This window comes from Lissotriton vulgaris, chromosome 6 (assembly GCF_964263255.1).
Source record: "Lissotriton vulgaris chromosome 6, aLisVul1.2, whole genome shotgun sequence".
NCBI lineage: Eukaryota > Metazoa > Chordata > Amphibia > Caudata > Salamandridae > Lissotriton > Lissotriton vulgaris.
The window spans coordinates 1,687,272,699-1,687,291,241 of record NC_141694.1 but is presented as its reverse complement, the minus strand read 5'-3'; the positions used below and the strand labels follow the sequence as shown (position 1 = coordinate 1,687,291,241).

The following is an 18,543-nucleotide window of genomic DNA, read 5'->3' as shown; positions in this document are numbered from 1 at the left end:
TCTTCAATATCAGATCAAACGGCAGAGGCCACAGCAAAAGAGATGGCATCTCAGCCAAGCAGTGACAGCTGATCTACCATCATGACTAAAAGCCCAAGCTAGAGGAAGTGGTGAGAGAAGGTTCTAAAAACACATTCAAACATTGTAGCCTCTGGTAAGTTAGTGTTGCGGATCATCACGATTGATGACTGCGTCTAGTTCATGAAGACACCAGGGAGTCACCCACCAAGACATAAATGAAATAAATCAAGTTCATCTTCGTTTACTGTTAGGACAGCTTGGTGGGGACCTACAGAAGAGGTACCAAAATGGGTATACCAAGGTGCATGACTACAAAACAAGACAATATCATCTTTGGAATAATAATGTGTGTGTTGTAAATGAAACATTTTACCAGGTTATTTTCTACTGGTTGCCTTAAAATCTGATTTTGGGGAATTTACCTCTGTTTTACCATTTGAACCTGCGCATTTGCACAAAAGTTTCCAGTTAACTAAATCCATTCCTATTAATAATATCAGTAATCGGAGGGGAGGATCCAAGCTCGACAACGAGATGGCCGCACGTTAGCTCGGCTCCGCCGCCCTACCTGCCTGAAATCTAATATCCTGTCGAATATCCTGCCCAAAACGGACAACAACTTATATGCAGAGCTTTGCAGCAACTTACCATCCATCCCGTTGGGTCCGGTGTTCGGTGGATCCACAGCGGTGCCCTCCCGGAAAGTGCGGCCTTCCCGGGACTGAGACCGGGGCCTCGCCCTTAGCGAGTTGCCGGCGAGGCGGTGTCGGCGGCGGCCTCGGGTGGAGGTCTGGGGCCGGCCGGAAGATGCCGATGTGCGAAGAGCCCGGAGGCAAATGAACGCGCCTGGGACACTCGTCCGGTGCTCCAGAGGTGGTGTGCGGCAAGTTGTGGGTTGGGGGCGCCGTGGTTGGTGGCTCCCCCCTTTGTTGCCGTCCGGCCACACCGGGCTCCTTCACTTGGTGGCGAAGAAGGACTTTGGTGGAGCGATGTCACTGGCGGGTCCCCCTCCCTTGTGACCACTATTTCAGTGCTGTGGGTGCTGCTTGTGCGCTTGAGGGGGGTCCCGCCGGGGTTCTGCTGTTGGGCTCACCCTTGGAAACGAATCCGGAGAGACGGCGTAATCATCGCAAAATGGCGGCTGCTGCCATGTTTTGTGCAGGGTCCCGGGATGCCGATTTCTTGCCCTTGCATTCCTCCTGGGCCTGTACTGGTGAGCTCGAACCCACGGTGAGCGACGTCCTGCAAGCTCTGAGGTCCTGGAGGTCGACCTTGATCCGTGATTCCTGCGTGCAGAGGGAAGTAATGGCCGCCATTCCTCCCGGGCCAGCTTTTGAGGATGCGGATGGGTCCGGTGCTGTCGTTGGTTGTTCCCCGCTTCCTGGCTGGGGAGGCGATGGTCCCACTCATGAACGGTTGGAACCGCTGGAGTTCATTGACATTGGTATATACGGCTGCTGTGAACATTATCTGCATTGCCCACGTGAGAGGGGATCCTACTGGCTGCTTCCGTTTATTTTCCATGGCTTCTCTTCATCGCCATGTCCTATGCCCACTGGATCTACATATATAGCGACGATGGCCAAGAAGGGACTAGGATGAACCCGGTTCTTTTCGGAGGACTACTGATTGGTATTTGGAGTTATGGACTGCCTTACATTGTGATACTTTGTTGACTCCTTCGTACTGGCGTGTGGCTGAATACTTGCTGGTTTCGTTTTGGGCATTACTCATGGCGTAAGCGGGCGGGGGGCGGGGGCCGTACCATATGCTAATGGTTCCTCTCCCCAGGCCCTTTCTTTCTCCCTTTCCTTTTCCGTTTCCCTATATTTTCTTTTTCTATATTTCGGGTTCATTATTAGGGCGACAGGCACGCTGCTGGGGGGGGGTAGGCCGTAGCCTTCTGCAGGGGTGCAGGGTGGGATGGGTGGTGTAGGGTCTATTAGGTAGTTCTTTGTTTCTATGGCTCTTTTGTATCCTTTCCTTGGGTCTCCACGACGGTTTGTAACCCCTAGGGGTGAGGTACTGTGAGAGGAGGAATAGGTATTTTACGACGCATGATACTCATGGCACTGTTTCCCCCTGATTTATTGCTCCGCCCCCAAGCACGTTCGCTATTTGTATTATTGCTCGCCATTATCTTTGAGGGGCGGGTACAATAACGTGGAGTCCCCCTACTTCTTTTCTTCTTTGGTTTTTTCGTTTTCTTATCTCTGGGGTTGGGACGTATGGTGATTGCAGCCTATCTGTTTCCCCGATGGTTTTTATTACTGCGGAATTGCTGTTCAGTTAGTCTCTGGGTACATGTGGCTGGGCGTGGACAATACCATTGTGGAATTATAAGCGGACCTATGTTTTGCATGCTGTGGACCTGTCTGATTACTGCTTTTCTGTTGTACTGCAACGACACAGTTGGATTATTCCCCGCCATATACTCCAGGTTGCTACCAATACGTCCGATCCTTTATTCTTTAAATATATAAAATTAACCTCCTCTAATCCTGTGTCGAGTGGTCCTAGTTGGCCGATAATATTGACTTGATGCGCTTGATGATATCGTCTAACCACTCTGTGCCTTTAATTGGTGATGGTGCTTTCCAGTTTTGCTCCGTGGCCGGCCCCCGGGTTGTAGGCCCGTATTTGTATGCATCCATTTTCTCAAAGGTTTTCAAAAATTTTAAAAAAATAAATAAATAATATCAGTAATGTCAGCAGGACACAAATAGGCCCCTAGTAGTTCAGATTTAGAGTAAACTCAAACAATTGAGCCCAGGACTCCCACTAAAAAAATCATTGGTTAAGGCAATAGATCTTGCTGATACGAGAGCTACTGGCTTAGTGTACATTTTGTACAGCGTAGAGACTATGCAGCCTCGCTAAAAGTAAAGTTTAAAAAAAAGGGCAAGGTAGGGAATAGGGCATAAAATAAATACCATGACATGCCAGTGTTGACCACACCATATTGCTTATTTTGTTATTGCAGGGTGCTTTTTGGTTATGGCGGGAGGAGGGAAGGCAACACTGACAACAGGAGGATGCAGGCGGGTGGGATGAAGTAACAGCAGTGAACGGGTTCCAAGCCCTTTAACCACTTCAATGCTGGTGACGGAAGCATTCCGTCATCAGTCACGGTTGAGCTGTGCTCATGACGGAATGGTTCCGTCACAACCGCACCCTGTTCTGGAATGTCCAGCACAGGAGAAGAATCTGCACCGCACGGAAGCGGTTAAAGTAAACAATACATCTCGTATGCACTGTTGACATGCAAGACCAAGAAATGAGGGTAGTTCTGACATACTTGAAGCCACTATTGTGAATAAGTAAAGAGCAAAAAAGTAACAAAACAAATTAAAATAAAACTTGAACAATATAATAATCTATATATATATATATATATATAAACGAATGTATGTCTGTCTGTCTGTTTGTTTGTCCTTTATGCATTACTACACCATTCATCCGATTGGCATGAACCTTTGAGAAGTTGTTGAGTGCACTCCAGCGAGGGTTTCTGGCAAAAAAATAAAAAAATTGTTAAAAGTTGTTGAGTGCATTCCCGCGAAGGTTTCTGGCAACAACAACAAAAAATGTTGTTAAATATTGGCCCCACAGGGCCCTCATAATCTTTCTAATACTGAACGTTTATAGTTTCCGGTGCGACTCGCTTTTGCAATGACCATCAACAAAGCACATGGACAATCGCTGCAAGCGTGTGGACTAGATTTGGAGAATCCGTGCTTCTCACATGGACAACTGTATGTGGCCAGCTCACGCGTCGGAAAACCTTCTGATTTATTTGTGTACGCAACGTTTACAGATTCCGGTGCGACTCGCTTTTGCAATGACCATCAACAAAGCACAAGGACAATTGCTGCAAGTGTGTGGACTAGATTTGGAGAATCTGTGCTTCACATGGACAACTGTATGTGGCCAGCTCACGCGTAGCAAAACCTTCTGATTTATTTGTGTACGCACCAGACTGAAAAACAAAAAATACCGTGTATCCACAAGCACTTGAATAAATAAACAGAATTAAAACAACACTTTTAAATGTTGTCCATATTAAAATGAATAAGTTTCAATAAAAATGACACAATGTAAATTGAATGTTATCATAACAAGTTTCCTTAAATTTCCTTTCTTCTGAGATCGCAGCAATGCGCGATGGGGTAAGCTAGTACTTCAATAAATAGTAGTCAATGTGAGGTATCAACACACCCTCCAACATCGCCGAAGGAGGGAGCCACAGGCAGGGATTTCATACGGGGTTCCTTTATCGAAAAGGCAGGTAAGGCATAATGCATTTCGGACAACTTCCTCCTTCAGACGCCTGCTGCCCAACTGAAAATCCGTGGAGCTCAGCTTTTTAATGTTAACTGCAGCACTCCCAAATGACGGAGTAAACGCCTCCCTTAACCATGTGACCATCAACCAAGTTGCCACACTGATGAAAAGTGCAACTCCCAGAATGCTGCATACCTGGGTTGATGTGACGCGGGAAACCAAAGTTCAATCTTTGTGTTTGGGCGTAAGCAGAGCTGAGCACACTTGAATCAGTCTGAATGTATTTCTTAAAACCCCTCGGATCCCTGCACAACGTTTCAACCTGCAGGGTACAGGTCCGCCGGGTCGTGGGCTGGTTACAGTGCACCAGCTTCCTCCGTAAAGTCACGGCCTGCCAATTGACAGCATCCCTTGCTTAACTGCACTCTGGAGGTAGGCTGCCGCAAGTCAATACCTGAGATATGTATGGCACAATATTCTACAATGTTGTCACACTATCTAAAGTTCATGAAGCAAAGTTCCCACAATTAATGATTGCAAGACTAACTATCGGTCTTCTAACAGGCGGTGCTATTGCTTTCGGAAGAAGTCTGAAGATGGAGAAAGTTACATTTTTTAATGAAACAGTCACGTTTTGTAAAACTCTGACAATACACAATTACAATTCCTCACCAAGCAGAGCACAATGCAGAAAAGCCAGAGGCTTTGGATTACGAACAAGGAGATAGAGCTCTCAGAGTCGCTCAGAGGTAGGCACCTTAGAGAGACGCTGTTGTTCATCCGCACAAACAGCTCATTGGTGAATAAATGCTGCCCTGAGAAAATCAGCAATCACAAGACGCTAGCGGTTCAGGAATGTTGATGTGACGCCGTACAACAAGAATGTACTGTCCACAGCCAGTATAGAGTAGGAATCCATCAGAGTAAAGGAAATGTCACAGGAGGCATCGGGCGCTCGCTGCGCTTGGTGAGGTGCAGGACCGCCACGGCAAGGCCTCCAACAGCTGGTTATGAGCAACTGCAGCATAGGGGTGGATGAGAGGTGAAAAAGCAACATGGATAACGGGTGGGGGCTGGGAGGGGGAAGCACATAAAGAAACTAGTACCTGTATCTCAGCATGGGCAGTGGAGGGACAGTGAAAGGACACTAATCAAGCTAAATCAATCAGTAGTTGTTCCATGCTCCCCACGAAAGAAGTAGAGATGAAGTTGCCATGCTCTGGCCAATTAGGAAACAGCAAAGAAAAGTGACAATGAAGCTGATGAATGGTAAACGACGGGCAGGCTCCAAGCCTCTTATTCAACTCAGTATCTCTCGTCGGTGAGAGAGTTTGCGCTAGTGCACATACACTCACGCAGTAAAGACATAAATGTTTGGAGCTGAAATAAACATACAATAGACATTTGGAGTGGGGGCCAAAATCCTTACTCCTTCCTTTTTTTTTTAAAAGTAAATTACCCTTTTGCTATTATGATCTAATTTCTTATTAATTGTTACCTTTAGCCCAAATCTGCACCTGTGCGCATCCCTAAGATTTTTACATCTTCTTGCAATTGACCATATTGCATTTTGAAACTAGGGGAGACGTTAAAAAATCATGCCTCAAGCCTCACAGTAGGAGTATTTTTGGAAGCTGTTCTTTGCTACTGATTCTCATATAGAGCAGCACCGAACAGATCTGTTTCTGAGGTAATGAGCTTCCTACTGTGGCAAATGCTGCCAATGGAGGCTGCTTCACTGTCACTGCATTGAGATACAGAGTGGTTTTCCTTTTCCATGAAGTTTGTTACATAAGGCTGTGCATGGAATTATGATGTATCTATCTTTTGTTGACCAAGCAAAAGTATTTGTTTCAGACTCATTATTGGCCTATATTTTGTTCCTTGGCAGAAACTTGAAGTTCATAGTAAACTAGCAAGGTTGGTAGATTTGATTAGGAGATGAAAAATCCAAAATTAACAGAATTTGTGCATATTCAAATAAGTTAAACTGATCATCTGGAAGAACGTGCTAAACAAAGGTTGTCAACTTTTCTCTAGAAACTGAGTAATGCAATAGCTTCAGGGTGTTTGAGTAAGACGATGTAATCTAGTTATTGCTTGTTTATATATTAAGGGCCAAGAATGTGAGTCTTGCAACTATAATAACATTTGAGACTTTATTTTGTTGGTTTAGGACTTGCATATGTCCAAAGTGTGTGTTCATATTTGCTTTTTTATGTTTACAGAACGTGGATGTGCCTGTTATGCTGAGGTACCTGAGAGAACAGAGGATGTTTCTTGTTCAGACTATTGCTCAGTACAATTTTGTCTATCATGTCCTTATTCAGTTCTTACAAAATTCCAGACTTATTTAACCCACTCAAGAAACTGAACAATCTGTTGGACACCTGACTGAAGATATCTTGGAAAGAATTAAATCTCATCTGGAGCATCCTATAATTTACACTGTGCGATAGACAATTCAAGGTTGTTTAGGATGCCACAGAGCCAAGGAATACTTTTTTTATAAATCTAACAAACAAGTTAATTTATTTTCTTTCACTAATGTAGTAACTTATGAAATATTTTAAGTAGGATTTCTGTATTGAACCAAAATTGTGTTGATCGCTGCTTCTACTATCCATGCAAGCAATATCGTGTATGCTGTCCTTCATGTTAATGTTTCTTCCCACATCGTTTTTAAAGACACAAAGCTTTCTCTAAATCTTTTTTTAGGAATTGAGTTTTGCTTGTTTAGGCCAAAAGTTCTAAGCCCAGAAGAAATTGCCTAAACTGCGAACATATCTTTGCTACGTTATCTAGGTCGTGAACTACACCACAGATACTAGAGCCTTCGCTTTGTGTACTTAACTAAAAAGAGACCAACACGAAAAGGCTACTTTGAAAGGTGAAATCACACACACATTCTAAATGTTTGTCAGAAACTAAAATGTGAATTACTTACATAAGGGAAGAGGAAAAATAGCAATTTCTGTAATGAACAGGAAAAAAACACTAGATGGTTAAAATGCGACATTGCAGATTTCATATTGGGTGGAGTTCAACTCTGTCAAACAATGCAGTGCTGTTGGAAAAGTCAATATAGTGCAAACATGTTTTTTAATTCATGGTGCATTTCCAAGTAGTCTAAAATTAAGGCTGGTCCCTGGAAAAGGCTGCATCTGTCAATGGGATCCAAGTAGGGATGTCTTCCTTGAATTATTTCTTTCCTGATCATATGGTGCTCAGTTGCGGCCTCTAAGTGCAGTTATGTTCTTTGAGGCACAATTATCTTTCTTTGTCAGTTTGTACCTGGAGAAATCAACAATTAGGGCTTATCGCTGCAAATCTTTATAAATGTAATACGTGTTATAACCATAGAGATGTTAGGTGTTACCTTTCATCATTTTCAAAATCCTCAAAGCATGATAACTCCATCATAGTAATGGTCCCTTTGTGGATGAAACGTGTGTTCAAGTGTTGAACTGGATTAACATCCCCATCTTTGTATGGAAAAAGCATTGTTGAAGTGGTACTTTCTTTGATGGTAGTGATGCTTTGCATGAGCACCAATATAGTTTGCGTTTGATGCTTCGAAAACAAAAGAGTATGCAGTACTCATTTATTATTTGTATACTCATGCCTTCTGTTTAAGGCCTTCTTCCTGGGGTAAAGATTTAATATTGTTGTAAATACATTATAAGGTTGGTGTGCGTGTGGCACATGGACAATGTTAGATTCCGAGTCTATACCCTACTTTGCCTGTTTAATATTACATGCTTCAATTTTTGTTTCTGAAGCATGTGCAGTACACCACATAAAAGTCATAAAGAAGGCAAACTGCATGCTTGATTGTCAAAAATATGTTTTACAGCTAAAGCAGCAATATTTCACATGGTATTGCCTTAAACTAAGGCACTTCTCAGACTGAGTGAATGGTGGTTGAGTGATTGTTACAAGTATTTAATTTCAACACGCCTTCATACCTTGAAGTTTTATATTTCCATGAATTAAAAAAAATTATTGAGCAAACTCATAATTAGTAAATTTGTAAAAGTGCAAACAAAAGGTAGGCTCATTAGTTATGACATCCAAGATGTACATAGCTACTTTGAATATTCTTCTGTTGCATATCAGAATACTTTTAAAGTACAGGACCTGATTCTGTACACGATTTCGAATGGCATTTTACCAACTTTCAAAACATCCTTGGTCAAGAAACCTCCCCTACTGTGAACTACCATCTTCTGTTCACCTGTCTTTTTGAAGAATCTTCTGGATCACTGTTTCTCCAAATATTCCTATTAATTGCTCATCAAAAATGTGGACCTTTATCCGTGAACCACAAGCATTCACAACTCTGCTCACATTTTATTTATTCTGAAAGTTTTTGTCTCTTTCACTGCTGAAAATACAAGAACATATCTACAGGCAACACTTTAAAACGTGCCCATAATCTGAACAGCTTTAACGAAATGTGAACAGAATATACAAGTTGGTTTTGGTTCTGTTTTATACTGGTCTTCTGAAGGATGTTTAACAGAAGAAAACCTAACCATTTTATCATAGAAACGAACAGAACTTAAGATACGCGTATGTATCTTTAGTTCCAGAACTGTAATCAAAACATTGAAAACAAATGCTGCTTCAGCCATATTTACATATTGCATAAAAGATGTTGACTAAAGAATGGCACCACAGGTTTGTATATATTAGCAAAATGGGCTTTGCTCTTCATCATTATGAATGTCCATATCATTGATTTGCCTGATGGTGATCTATATCAGAATCAAGAATGTCATGAAGAAATACAGTTATTTAGATCCACAAAGAAGAATCTTCAGGAAAGAAACTTTCAATCGACTTAAAGGTTATAATAATGAAACTTCTGTAACAGCTGTTTCTTAATGAAAATATATTTTAACTTTCCTTAATAGCTCTAGTGTTAATTGTATTCCTAATTCTCAACCTCATTTCTAAATTCAGTCAAACCATTAATTTACCCCCAACTCTAACCTAAACCTATTCTGGCCTTAGCCCTTCCAACCTAAGTCACTCTCACAGTATTTAATGCAACATAACATAATGTATTTTTGTAAAGTGCATGTTCACCTCTTGGAATATCTTAGAGTCCAGTAACTGTTATGTATTGTTGTTTAACTTTGATACTCTCTCTTTCAACCTTGGAAGGGTGAAAGTATGTGTAGACCTACTGCAGTTTGAATCGTAAATGTGCTGTCAAGCACAAATTCCTGAAGTTACTTGCATTAGTCCTTTGAGCCACGAGTCCCAGCTTCCTTTAATAGCCTATCGTAATATTTCATGCCATTGCTTTTTTTTTACAGCTCTCTGCTGATTTATGCGAATAACACATGCATAGTGATGTATTCACGTGATATATGATGTTATTGGGGCTGGCCATTTTGCATTTGTTTTTTTTTTAATACAGATGCTGTTCAGCTTCACCGACATAAAATATTTTCCTTTTCTTGTTACTGTTACTGTTTAGCATCAGCAGAAAGCGTTGGCAAAGCCAAAGGTTCAGCTAGCACCTTTCAATGTTTTTTGTTTCTATTTCTTTACTAATTCTTGTATTTTTATTTTAGGGGCCTAAAATAAAACCTAAGCCTGTTTTATTTTATAGTTATCACTACTTCATAGTGCTTTCTACATAATGGCATTGCTTCCTGAAAGTTTATTTAGAGCAGCATAATCTCATCACTTTTCAAATGGATTTTAGTGTGAGGTTTTTTTTTAAACAAAAAGCCAAGATGCTCTGTTTTGACTTGAGAAGCTGTAAACAAGCATTCTTCCAACAGTTAAGCTATTCTCACTCATCATCTCTCTGCTTTTCTATCTTTCCAACACCAGTGGAGTGTGGATTGTGTCACCTTGAAGAAAGGCAGTATCAAAAGTATGAAATGTCAGCAGTTTTATAGTGTAATTCCACCCCTTATAAGGAATTCTAGTTGCAGATGGACAAGAGTGTTTTAAATGTAGGTATTAAAGGAGTGTTTGAAGAATTGTGTATAAATACACATAAACACATCTGTATAGTGAGTCATGAGTAAGAATTATGCTTATTTTGTGCCGAACTGTATGTGTGCATTTGATTTCAGCTATTCTTTTGGATTTCCTGTACGATGCTTTCTATTTCACATTCTATTATTGAGCATTTCTATGCTGTTTAATAATATTGCCTTAAGAACAGAGCTCCTATAATGATGTCTTCTAAATGACTTTGCAAAAATACCAGTCCTCTTGTTTTATCTCTGAACAATTTACAAAGGTTCAAATAAAAATGCCTTACAAATCTAAACATATTTTTTTTATAAAAAAAAAAAAATCTAAACATATAGAACTTTCTTTTTTCACAGACTGTTTTGTGTAAACAGCTTTCATGCAAAAAAACCTAATTCACAAGTTTTTAGTTGATTGAATTAGTTAGCTGGCAGTCTGCATGTTGTGACGCACAAACTATCCAAATTCCATTTGATATGCACTGAGCTGTAATCCTAATTTTAGTGATATATTGTGATCTCAGGACCTCCGATCATTATCCAATGCACCTCAGCAGTATTCTGAAATAACAGTACCTGAGAATGTTTTTTAAATATTCTGTAATAAAGAATTAAATAGATTAAAGCACCAGAGACATATTTATAAATACATGTTTAATTTTTTTTTTAAAAAAAACCTCTTCTAAAGGGAACTATGCAAAATACTAGAATATATTTAAAATGTGTTTTTGCTTTAGAACTAATGGTTAGCTTTGATATGTATGTTGACTTTACATCAAAAACATATGCAATTGGCGCTTCAACTATTACTTTTATTATACTGTAACAGTTTTGGTGTTTGTGCCAGTGATGGTGAGAGGGATGTGGGGGTCACTGCTAAACTGTTTGTGTTGCTGAGTTTCCACAGCCTTTCAGCTTCCAAATATAGCATAATTACAGTTCTTTTTTCAAAGACTTTTAAAGTATAGCAGCACATATTAACCTTTTATGAATATGCCACCCATTTTTTTTGTAAACTCTTATCTACTTTTTTTTTTTGCCTCTAGTCTTTAAAATGTGGAAGCTTCTGTCCGAGGTCAATTTAGCTTATTCTCATACTTTGGAATCCTCACACAGGTGTACACAAAGTTCTCACCTAAACAGCACAACAGCACCCTGTGTGCAAAATAGGAGTGTCACTATGTGCAACACTGAAAAATAGTCTAGTTTTCTAAATTTTGGAATAGGGAGTATGGTTTACAAGTGCGCATGCAAAAGTTATTGTGCAGGGTATCTGGAGTATACTATTGATACCGGACCAGGGTATTAAAAGATCAAATTTGTCCTACTGTCTCCTTTTGCCTTAAAGCACAAAAAATGATAATTAACAGTAACTGCTACAAATATGGTAATGTGAGTTTTGGAGAATCCATTTGACAAAGTAAAGCATACCGTTCCTTAAGGTACTTCTGCTTTGTAGTGGTGAAAGCGACAGTATGTGTGCAGTTGAGGTGTATAGCTTCAGCCTTTTGCATCTTTGTTTTTGTGGGTATTAAAATATCTAGAACAGATAGTGTTATGATTTTTACCTGAGCTACAACGGCATGTAGCATTTCTTTTCTTCTCTTCAATTAACATTTCTAGACAGCCAAATTTTGAATTTTCAAGACAACAGCTTTATGTTCAGGGTACTTTTGTGACAGAACATCTCTGACTTTATTATAGGGGGTTTCTAGTGCACAAGAGTTTACAAATATCTCTACATTGGCAGAATTGTATTCACGTTAAGTGAATTTATATTTGCTACCATGTTTAAGCGTCACAGTGTTCAGTGGAGCATGAATTACATTAGGGTGCAATCCTTGTCTAATACTGCTTCCTCAACAACCCTAGCACTGTCTATTATATACTCATCGGGGTAGAAGACCTGCCTTGTTTTTCAACACAATTAAGGAAATGTAATTGTTCATTCTTGGAGTAGTGGTGACTTTGTCATTGTAGGAGGGCAACTGTACATGCTGTTGTAAATATTGCCAGGGAAATCCATACCTTTAGGTGTCATGTTATGACTCAGTAAATCAGTTTAACTAGCTCGATGTTACTAGTCAGGGAAGTAATCACGGTGCACTCCACAATGTAAGTCTTTGAGTGGAATGAGGCTCTTTAGGCTGTCCTTTCTTCACCCCTATTGTGAACTTAGTTTCTATTATTGACTTTACAGTTAACCTGTGTGTTAAACTGGCTACCAGGGATAGGTGTAATAAATTGTGAAAATACATTTTGGTGAGCCCAATGCTTTGATTTTTATGGTGTGTGCTGTACAGCTGCTAAGTCAAGAGCTAGGCAGTGAATAATTGAGACACTTCGAAATGTGGTACTTGACTTGAGGCTGTAACTTATGGTTATGGAGGAGCCGGGGAGTGTTTCGCTTTTGCGGCGTGCGGCCAGGGTGCCTCGGCCAGGGCGACTGACGCTGGAATCTGGGGATCATGGTTCGATCCCCAGCTCCGGCGGCAGATTAGCCCAGCACCATGTGACTCTGGGCAATAGCTCGCTTAATCTTCCCAACGGCCCCCAGCGCCTAGAGACCCTTACGGTGATTGTTCTCACTGGACAAATGTGGATTATTATTTTTAGAATAAGACGTGAACTGGTTTTAGTTATTGTGAACACTTGGATATGCATACCTACACTTACTAAGAAATCTCTGCATCTGTGCATAGTTTACAGTGCAGGTGGGCAAAAGGCTGCATGTAGGTAATCACACAACTTTTGGATTATAAATGAAGACACATTGCTGAAGATGTGCAAGTTATTCCTGCAAACCTTCTTTATGACAGGGTCAACGTTAACCAGAACTGTTTGTTGCATCTCCTTTGTTAATCATAGTAGTCACACTTACGAGGGTGACTTCCTTTATTTATACTCCCTGGCAAATTAACATTTCTAGATGGCAAGCTCAAGACCTTTAATTACCATCATAAACTTCGTCTCTTTATTTGTCCGATTTCTATCCAGGCCTCGTATGTTCACCATTTGTGAAGGGACGAATGTTACTTTCACGTGCATTCCATCCTAAAAAGGGCAATATTGGCCAGGTAGGAGGTATTTTTAAAATACTCTTGTCCTCATTTTGAATTATAGCTACATTCTGATCCATGTTCAAACAGGTCCTGTTTCATTGTGACCTGGAGGAGAATGTAATTTGCCAGTAATGATGATTGAGAGTCGGGGCAATCTTTAAGTAGGTGACACTTCTCTCGGGCCCCTAGAAGGGGATTTGAGCCTTAAGAGGGTCACCTTGTCTTGTGGGACTGAGCATATTGTTGACAGAATCCAGGATGGTAGAAGGCTTCATCGCTTCAAAGAATTCTAACGCAGCTTTCGCTGAATTATCATATCTTTAGATTCCTCAATGGCAGTGTATGTATCCACTAGACAATGAAGTAAGTATCTTACACAAATTCAGAAACTAGTGAATGAGACCAGGTAAATAGCATTTATCCAGAACAACCAACAGTCACATAGTTTCATAGAATTAGCATGAGTATTGTGCAACTGGGTCTCTGGATGTGATTACATTATACAGTACATAAAAAGCATGTTTTTGTGGAAACCTTGCTTATATATAATCTCTGGAACTGTTCGGAATAGTTGCTGCTCAACAAAGCGAATAGCATTCAGTACTTGCCCAGTGCTGGAGGTACAGTGGCAAACATCATTGAATAAAACAAGGAACCATCTTCCCTCACATTGCACAGGGGATTTTATTCTTGGAACACTAGATTTCCTGGGAGATCTTGGTTGACTTCCTACATTTTGCACTGTAATTTTTGTGCCCATGGTGAATTCTGTCCTTAAAATGCACATTCATCACAACAGCTAAGGGAGGAGTTGTTCACTTTCTTCCCAGGGTGTCTTGCCTTGGATCCCAGATGAGAAAGCCGTGTTTCCAAATTGTTAGTAACATATAAGTGTTTCACAGCCATGCGAGTGGTCACAAAGTACCACCTGCCCTTTTAAACAGATCAGTTAAGCAAGGGCTACTTAGAAAAAATCCTAACAGCAGATCACAATGTACTGGTGTAAATCTCTGGGTATAGTACCTCACTGCAGAGCATTGAGGGTTGCAGTTCTGCCACTAAATACCCAGTTGCATTGTTTGGCATTCCTCTGGCTCGGTAGTGGTGCAAATAAGCGAGAAGTGGAACTCCTTACCAAAAGTTATACATTTTGTCATGTAGAGTTGCGAGGTTAAAAGACAAAGTTGTAAACTAAGCCTGCTTTCTCAGCTTACTGGGATATGTATAAAATACCATTGAGAGGCTTTACTTAACATGGGGAATATCCAAAATTAGTAGACCACAACTTAATTTCAATCGTCAATTAACTATGCGATTCTCAACAATACACCCTTAAATTATTTCATTTTAAACTAGTATAAGCTTTTGCTTGGTTTGCTAAAATTTAACCCTCCCAGCTGTTTAATCCATTTGTTTCCTAGATGTGTCTCAAACAGTTAACAATGTGCTGAAAAGGTGTGTTTTGCTACTTGAGGAAAGTATTGGCACAAATGTGCTCTACTCATTTAGATAGCTCTAAAGGCAGATTGTTGCAACTCTGAATGTATTTGATCACAGGATAACCTATAGCACACCTTAAGACGTCAGTAAGGACCAAATCGCCACCTGCACTTCAGCAAACTCCTAAAAAAAGAACTACTCTGAGGGGCCTTTGACTAGACCGTAGTATTGATAGTAGTGAGAACTAGCTGATAAAAGCCATGTCCTTTAGATGACTGGACGTTTGCCGCCCTTCATCCTAGATTTTCTACAACACTCTGAAGTCTGCGAGACAGCATGCAGCACTACATAAAAGTAAATAAGCATTAAAGCAATGTTAATTTGCAGCTATGTTAGGTCCATAAATGTATAAGATAAAGATAAGCACAGCAGGTACCTTGGGGTTGTAATTTCCCTATTGCTTTAACATTCCAGCTAAACTCCCCTTGGTTGGTTTGGTGCAATATTACCTTGCATTAGAAACGTTCTCAAATTAGGAATCAGGTGATATATAACACAAAATGTGCTATTCGATTTATACATTTGAGTATAATTGTCTATTCTTGTTTTCCCTCATTTGTTTATTTGATGTGATTTGTATCTGTTCTGTGTCATGTTAAAGTTCCATTGGTGTACGAGGCGTGGTAGCCACTCCATATGAGAGAGGTTTTCCAAATGAATAGGGATCGATCGTGGATCCATGGTGTCCTGGTGCTTTGAAAGGAACAACTTACTGTTTAGACCTCAACACTGTTTTTCAAACTATGCATTTGATATATAGTAATGTTTATTATTCATACCAATTAATACGCTTGTGCTTTTTTCAGTTTTATATTATTTGTACGGCTGTGACTCATTTGACAGTATTTTTTGCACTTGTTTCCATTTTTTAAAACGAAACTATTCATGATTAACCAATAATGCACACATATGGTTTTGTTATGTATATCATGTTCTTTATATGGACATTGTCTCGTTTGTTTCTGAAGCAGAACACTGTTGAAGCACTGATTGTGCCTTTTATATGTATACAGTTCACTGCCGTGTCTTGTAAATAGTTTTATATTCACATTCATAACTATAAAATCTTTGTATTAAACCTTTTTGTAAAATAATGCTATTCATTGTATTTACACTATATAATAAAGTTTTTTTTAAATAAAATTACGAAATAATGTCTGATAATGTAATCCTTCTTTTGTGACATCTTTATATAATTTGCAAAGATCACTAAAATATCTGCCTGCTACTTCAACAAGTTTGCAGGTCGGTCATCTCACTCTTTGGCAGATTGCTTCAAACTCTGTACTCAGCTGCCATGACCAGACTCAAAGGCGCCAATTACAAAAGGTTTTTTTTTTGGTTGGGGGAATAGTGGAGCACACTGCCCGGCATACCAGCACACAATTCGCCCAGATACATTGTGGCAAATGCAGTGCATGATAACACTCACTTTGGTTGAAAGGCATTGTGCTCCCTCAGTCCATTTGTTATTTCTCCTTTGAGTTATTGGGCAAAAGAGAGGACTGTGAACAGCATTGCCAGTTCTGCTACATTTAAGGTTTTACTCTTTAATGAGGAAGGACAAATATCCTAGACATACACAGCACTAGCAGCACCAACAATAGTGAATACTAAATTTAATTTAAGGTTTTTTGTATAGCGCACAGCTACTCAGGAAGAGTGTCCCGGTGCTAAGGTCCAGTAACCACAGCCAGAAGCAGAGAGATTATTTAAAAAGCCAGATTGAACAGCCAGGTTCTTAGGCTACGTTTGAAGGAACTCTCGTCTTTGGTGACCAGTAGATGGAGAGGAAGAGCATTCCAGCTAGAGGTGGCAAGGACCGAGAAGAAAGAGCTGCTCCATTTCTTCCTCCTGTTTTCGGCACAACAGCCAAGAAGGTGTCTGAGGAACACAGAGTTCTTGATGGAAGTTTGTAAGCCTGTTGCCCAAGTAATGGGTACCAGACTTGTAAAACACTCAATGGTCTATCAAAAGCCCCTTGAACTAAACTCTTTTGTGAATTGGTAGCGAAGGCAAATCCTTGAGGTGCAGACAAATGTGGCTATATTTCCGAAGATTTAAGAGAAGTCTGGCTGCCGCATTCTGCACCAACCGGAAACTCTTAAGTTGGTCGGCAGGGAGGTCCAAGTAAAACACTTTGGCATCGTACAGCTGTGAGGTTATAAGAGCACAAACAACTTTTTTTCTTAGCGGTGTGCAGAGAACAAAAATAATAATTTAAGGATCTTAGAAGGCAGAAGCATGTTCCCAACATACTGTGCACCTGGGAAATGAAGGATAGCTTATAGATGTTACTTCCAGGTTGCGTATGACTGAGACAGGGAGGTTGGAAGAGGAGTGGCGAAAGCTAATATTTTGGTTTTGCTGGTGTTGCATTGCAGATTACTCAGACCCATCCACTGGAATACCGCTGACAGACACGCTATGAATCTGTTCTGATCACTGTGAGAATTGCTGGCCCACATGAGAAGGATTTCTGTATCGTCAAGGTAGTTCACCATCTGTACCCCAAAAGTTCAGTTTCAACAGTACCCAAAACGTTCACTTTCAGCTAAAAAGAATGTTTTCATGCAGTGCATTTACCACAATGAATGTATCTGAGTGAATTGGGTGCTGGTGTGTTAGGCAGTGTGCTCCATCTCCCCGTTTTGTGATTGGCTTCTTTGAGTTGTTGGGCTGACGACCTCATTGGGATGCACCTGCGCTCTGTAGTACAGTAACATGAGAAGACTGTGAGCAGCATTGCCAGCACCCCCACATTCAAGGTTTTACCCTCTACTGAAGAAAGACAAATATCCTGAAGGACATATCTAGAGATTGGAATAGCCAGTACCTGCTGCACTAACAATGACGAATACTAAAGACTTTCAACTATAGTGAGTGATATTATACACTGCATTTACCACAATGCATCTGGGCTAATTGTGTGTTGGTAAGCTGCCCCCCCCCTTTTATCAATGTATTTTTATCTGTAACTGGTATATATGTCTTTGTACAGTGTAAATATATTCTAGAATTTGCAGCATTCTTATGGTGCGAAAAGGAATGTACACTTTAAAATGTAATGAAATAAAAATGTAATGTGGGTCAAATGTGCCTTCTGAAACCCAGCTCCATACTAATATACGAATATTAGAAAATCTGCTACGGGAAATATTTTACTAAACTAGAATCTAAAGTGGTCACCCTGTCTAAAGCAGGCGACACAGTTGTTGACAACAAGAGCTGCAACACTCACTTTGTCCATATACTTCCGAATATTGCCAACCTTTTTAAAAAGTTAATAATTATTGCATGTGATCGTTTTGGAGGTAGCACGTGCAGCACTTGTTTCATCATTGCTGTAGAATGGCCCTTTTATTTATTAGATGCCACCCTCGCCTGGTTTTAGAAACGGCTGCTTTCTTTCCAAGGTATTAGTTCTGGTTATTAAAGGCTACCTCGTGCAACATTTCTAGAAGGGGCCGGATTTCACATCTTGTGCCTGGTCTTTTAGGAGTAGTCTTAAACTTTGCTTGTCTTGCGTACGCTAAGGAGTGGGTTTACTACTTATGTGGTTGACTTTAAGCATAAAAGGGAATATTAAAGCTATCCCAATCATTTGCCTGGAGTTTTATTGGTTCTTGGTTCTGTAAATAGCTGGCATGGTATGACGTGGGTCTCTGAGGATT

The 18,543-nt window shown here is 40.3% G+C and overlaps 1 protein-coding gene across 1 annotated transcript in view; it reads left to right on the top strand.

The window, feature by feature from the left end:
- The window catches only part of PTPN14 (protein tyrosine phosphatase non-receptor type 14), a 496,593-nt gene extending 480,591 nt beyond the window's left edge, over positions 1-16,002 (top strand). Inside the window, exon 19 of the mRNA XM_086927897.1 lies at positions 6,534-16,002. Within this exon, the coding sequence (XP_086784023.1) occupies positions 6,534-6,662 (129 nt within the window). The 3' untranslated portion in view covers positions 6,663-16,002. The remainder of the gene's footprint in view (positions 1-6,533) is intronic.
- Positions 16,003-18,543: the final 2,541 nt, after the last annotated feature.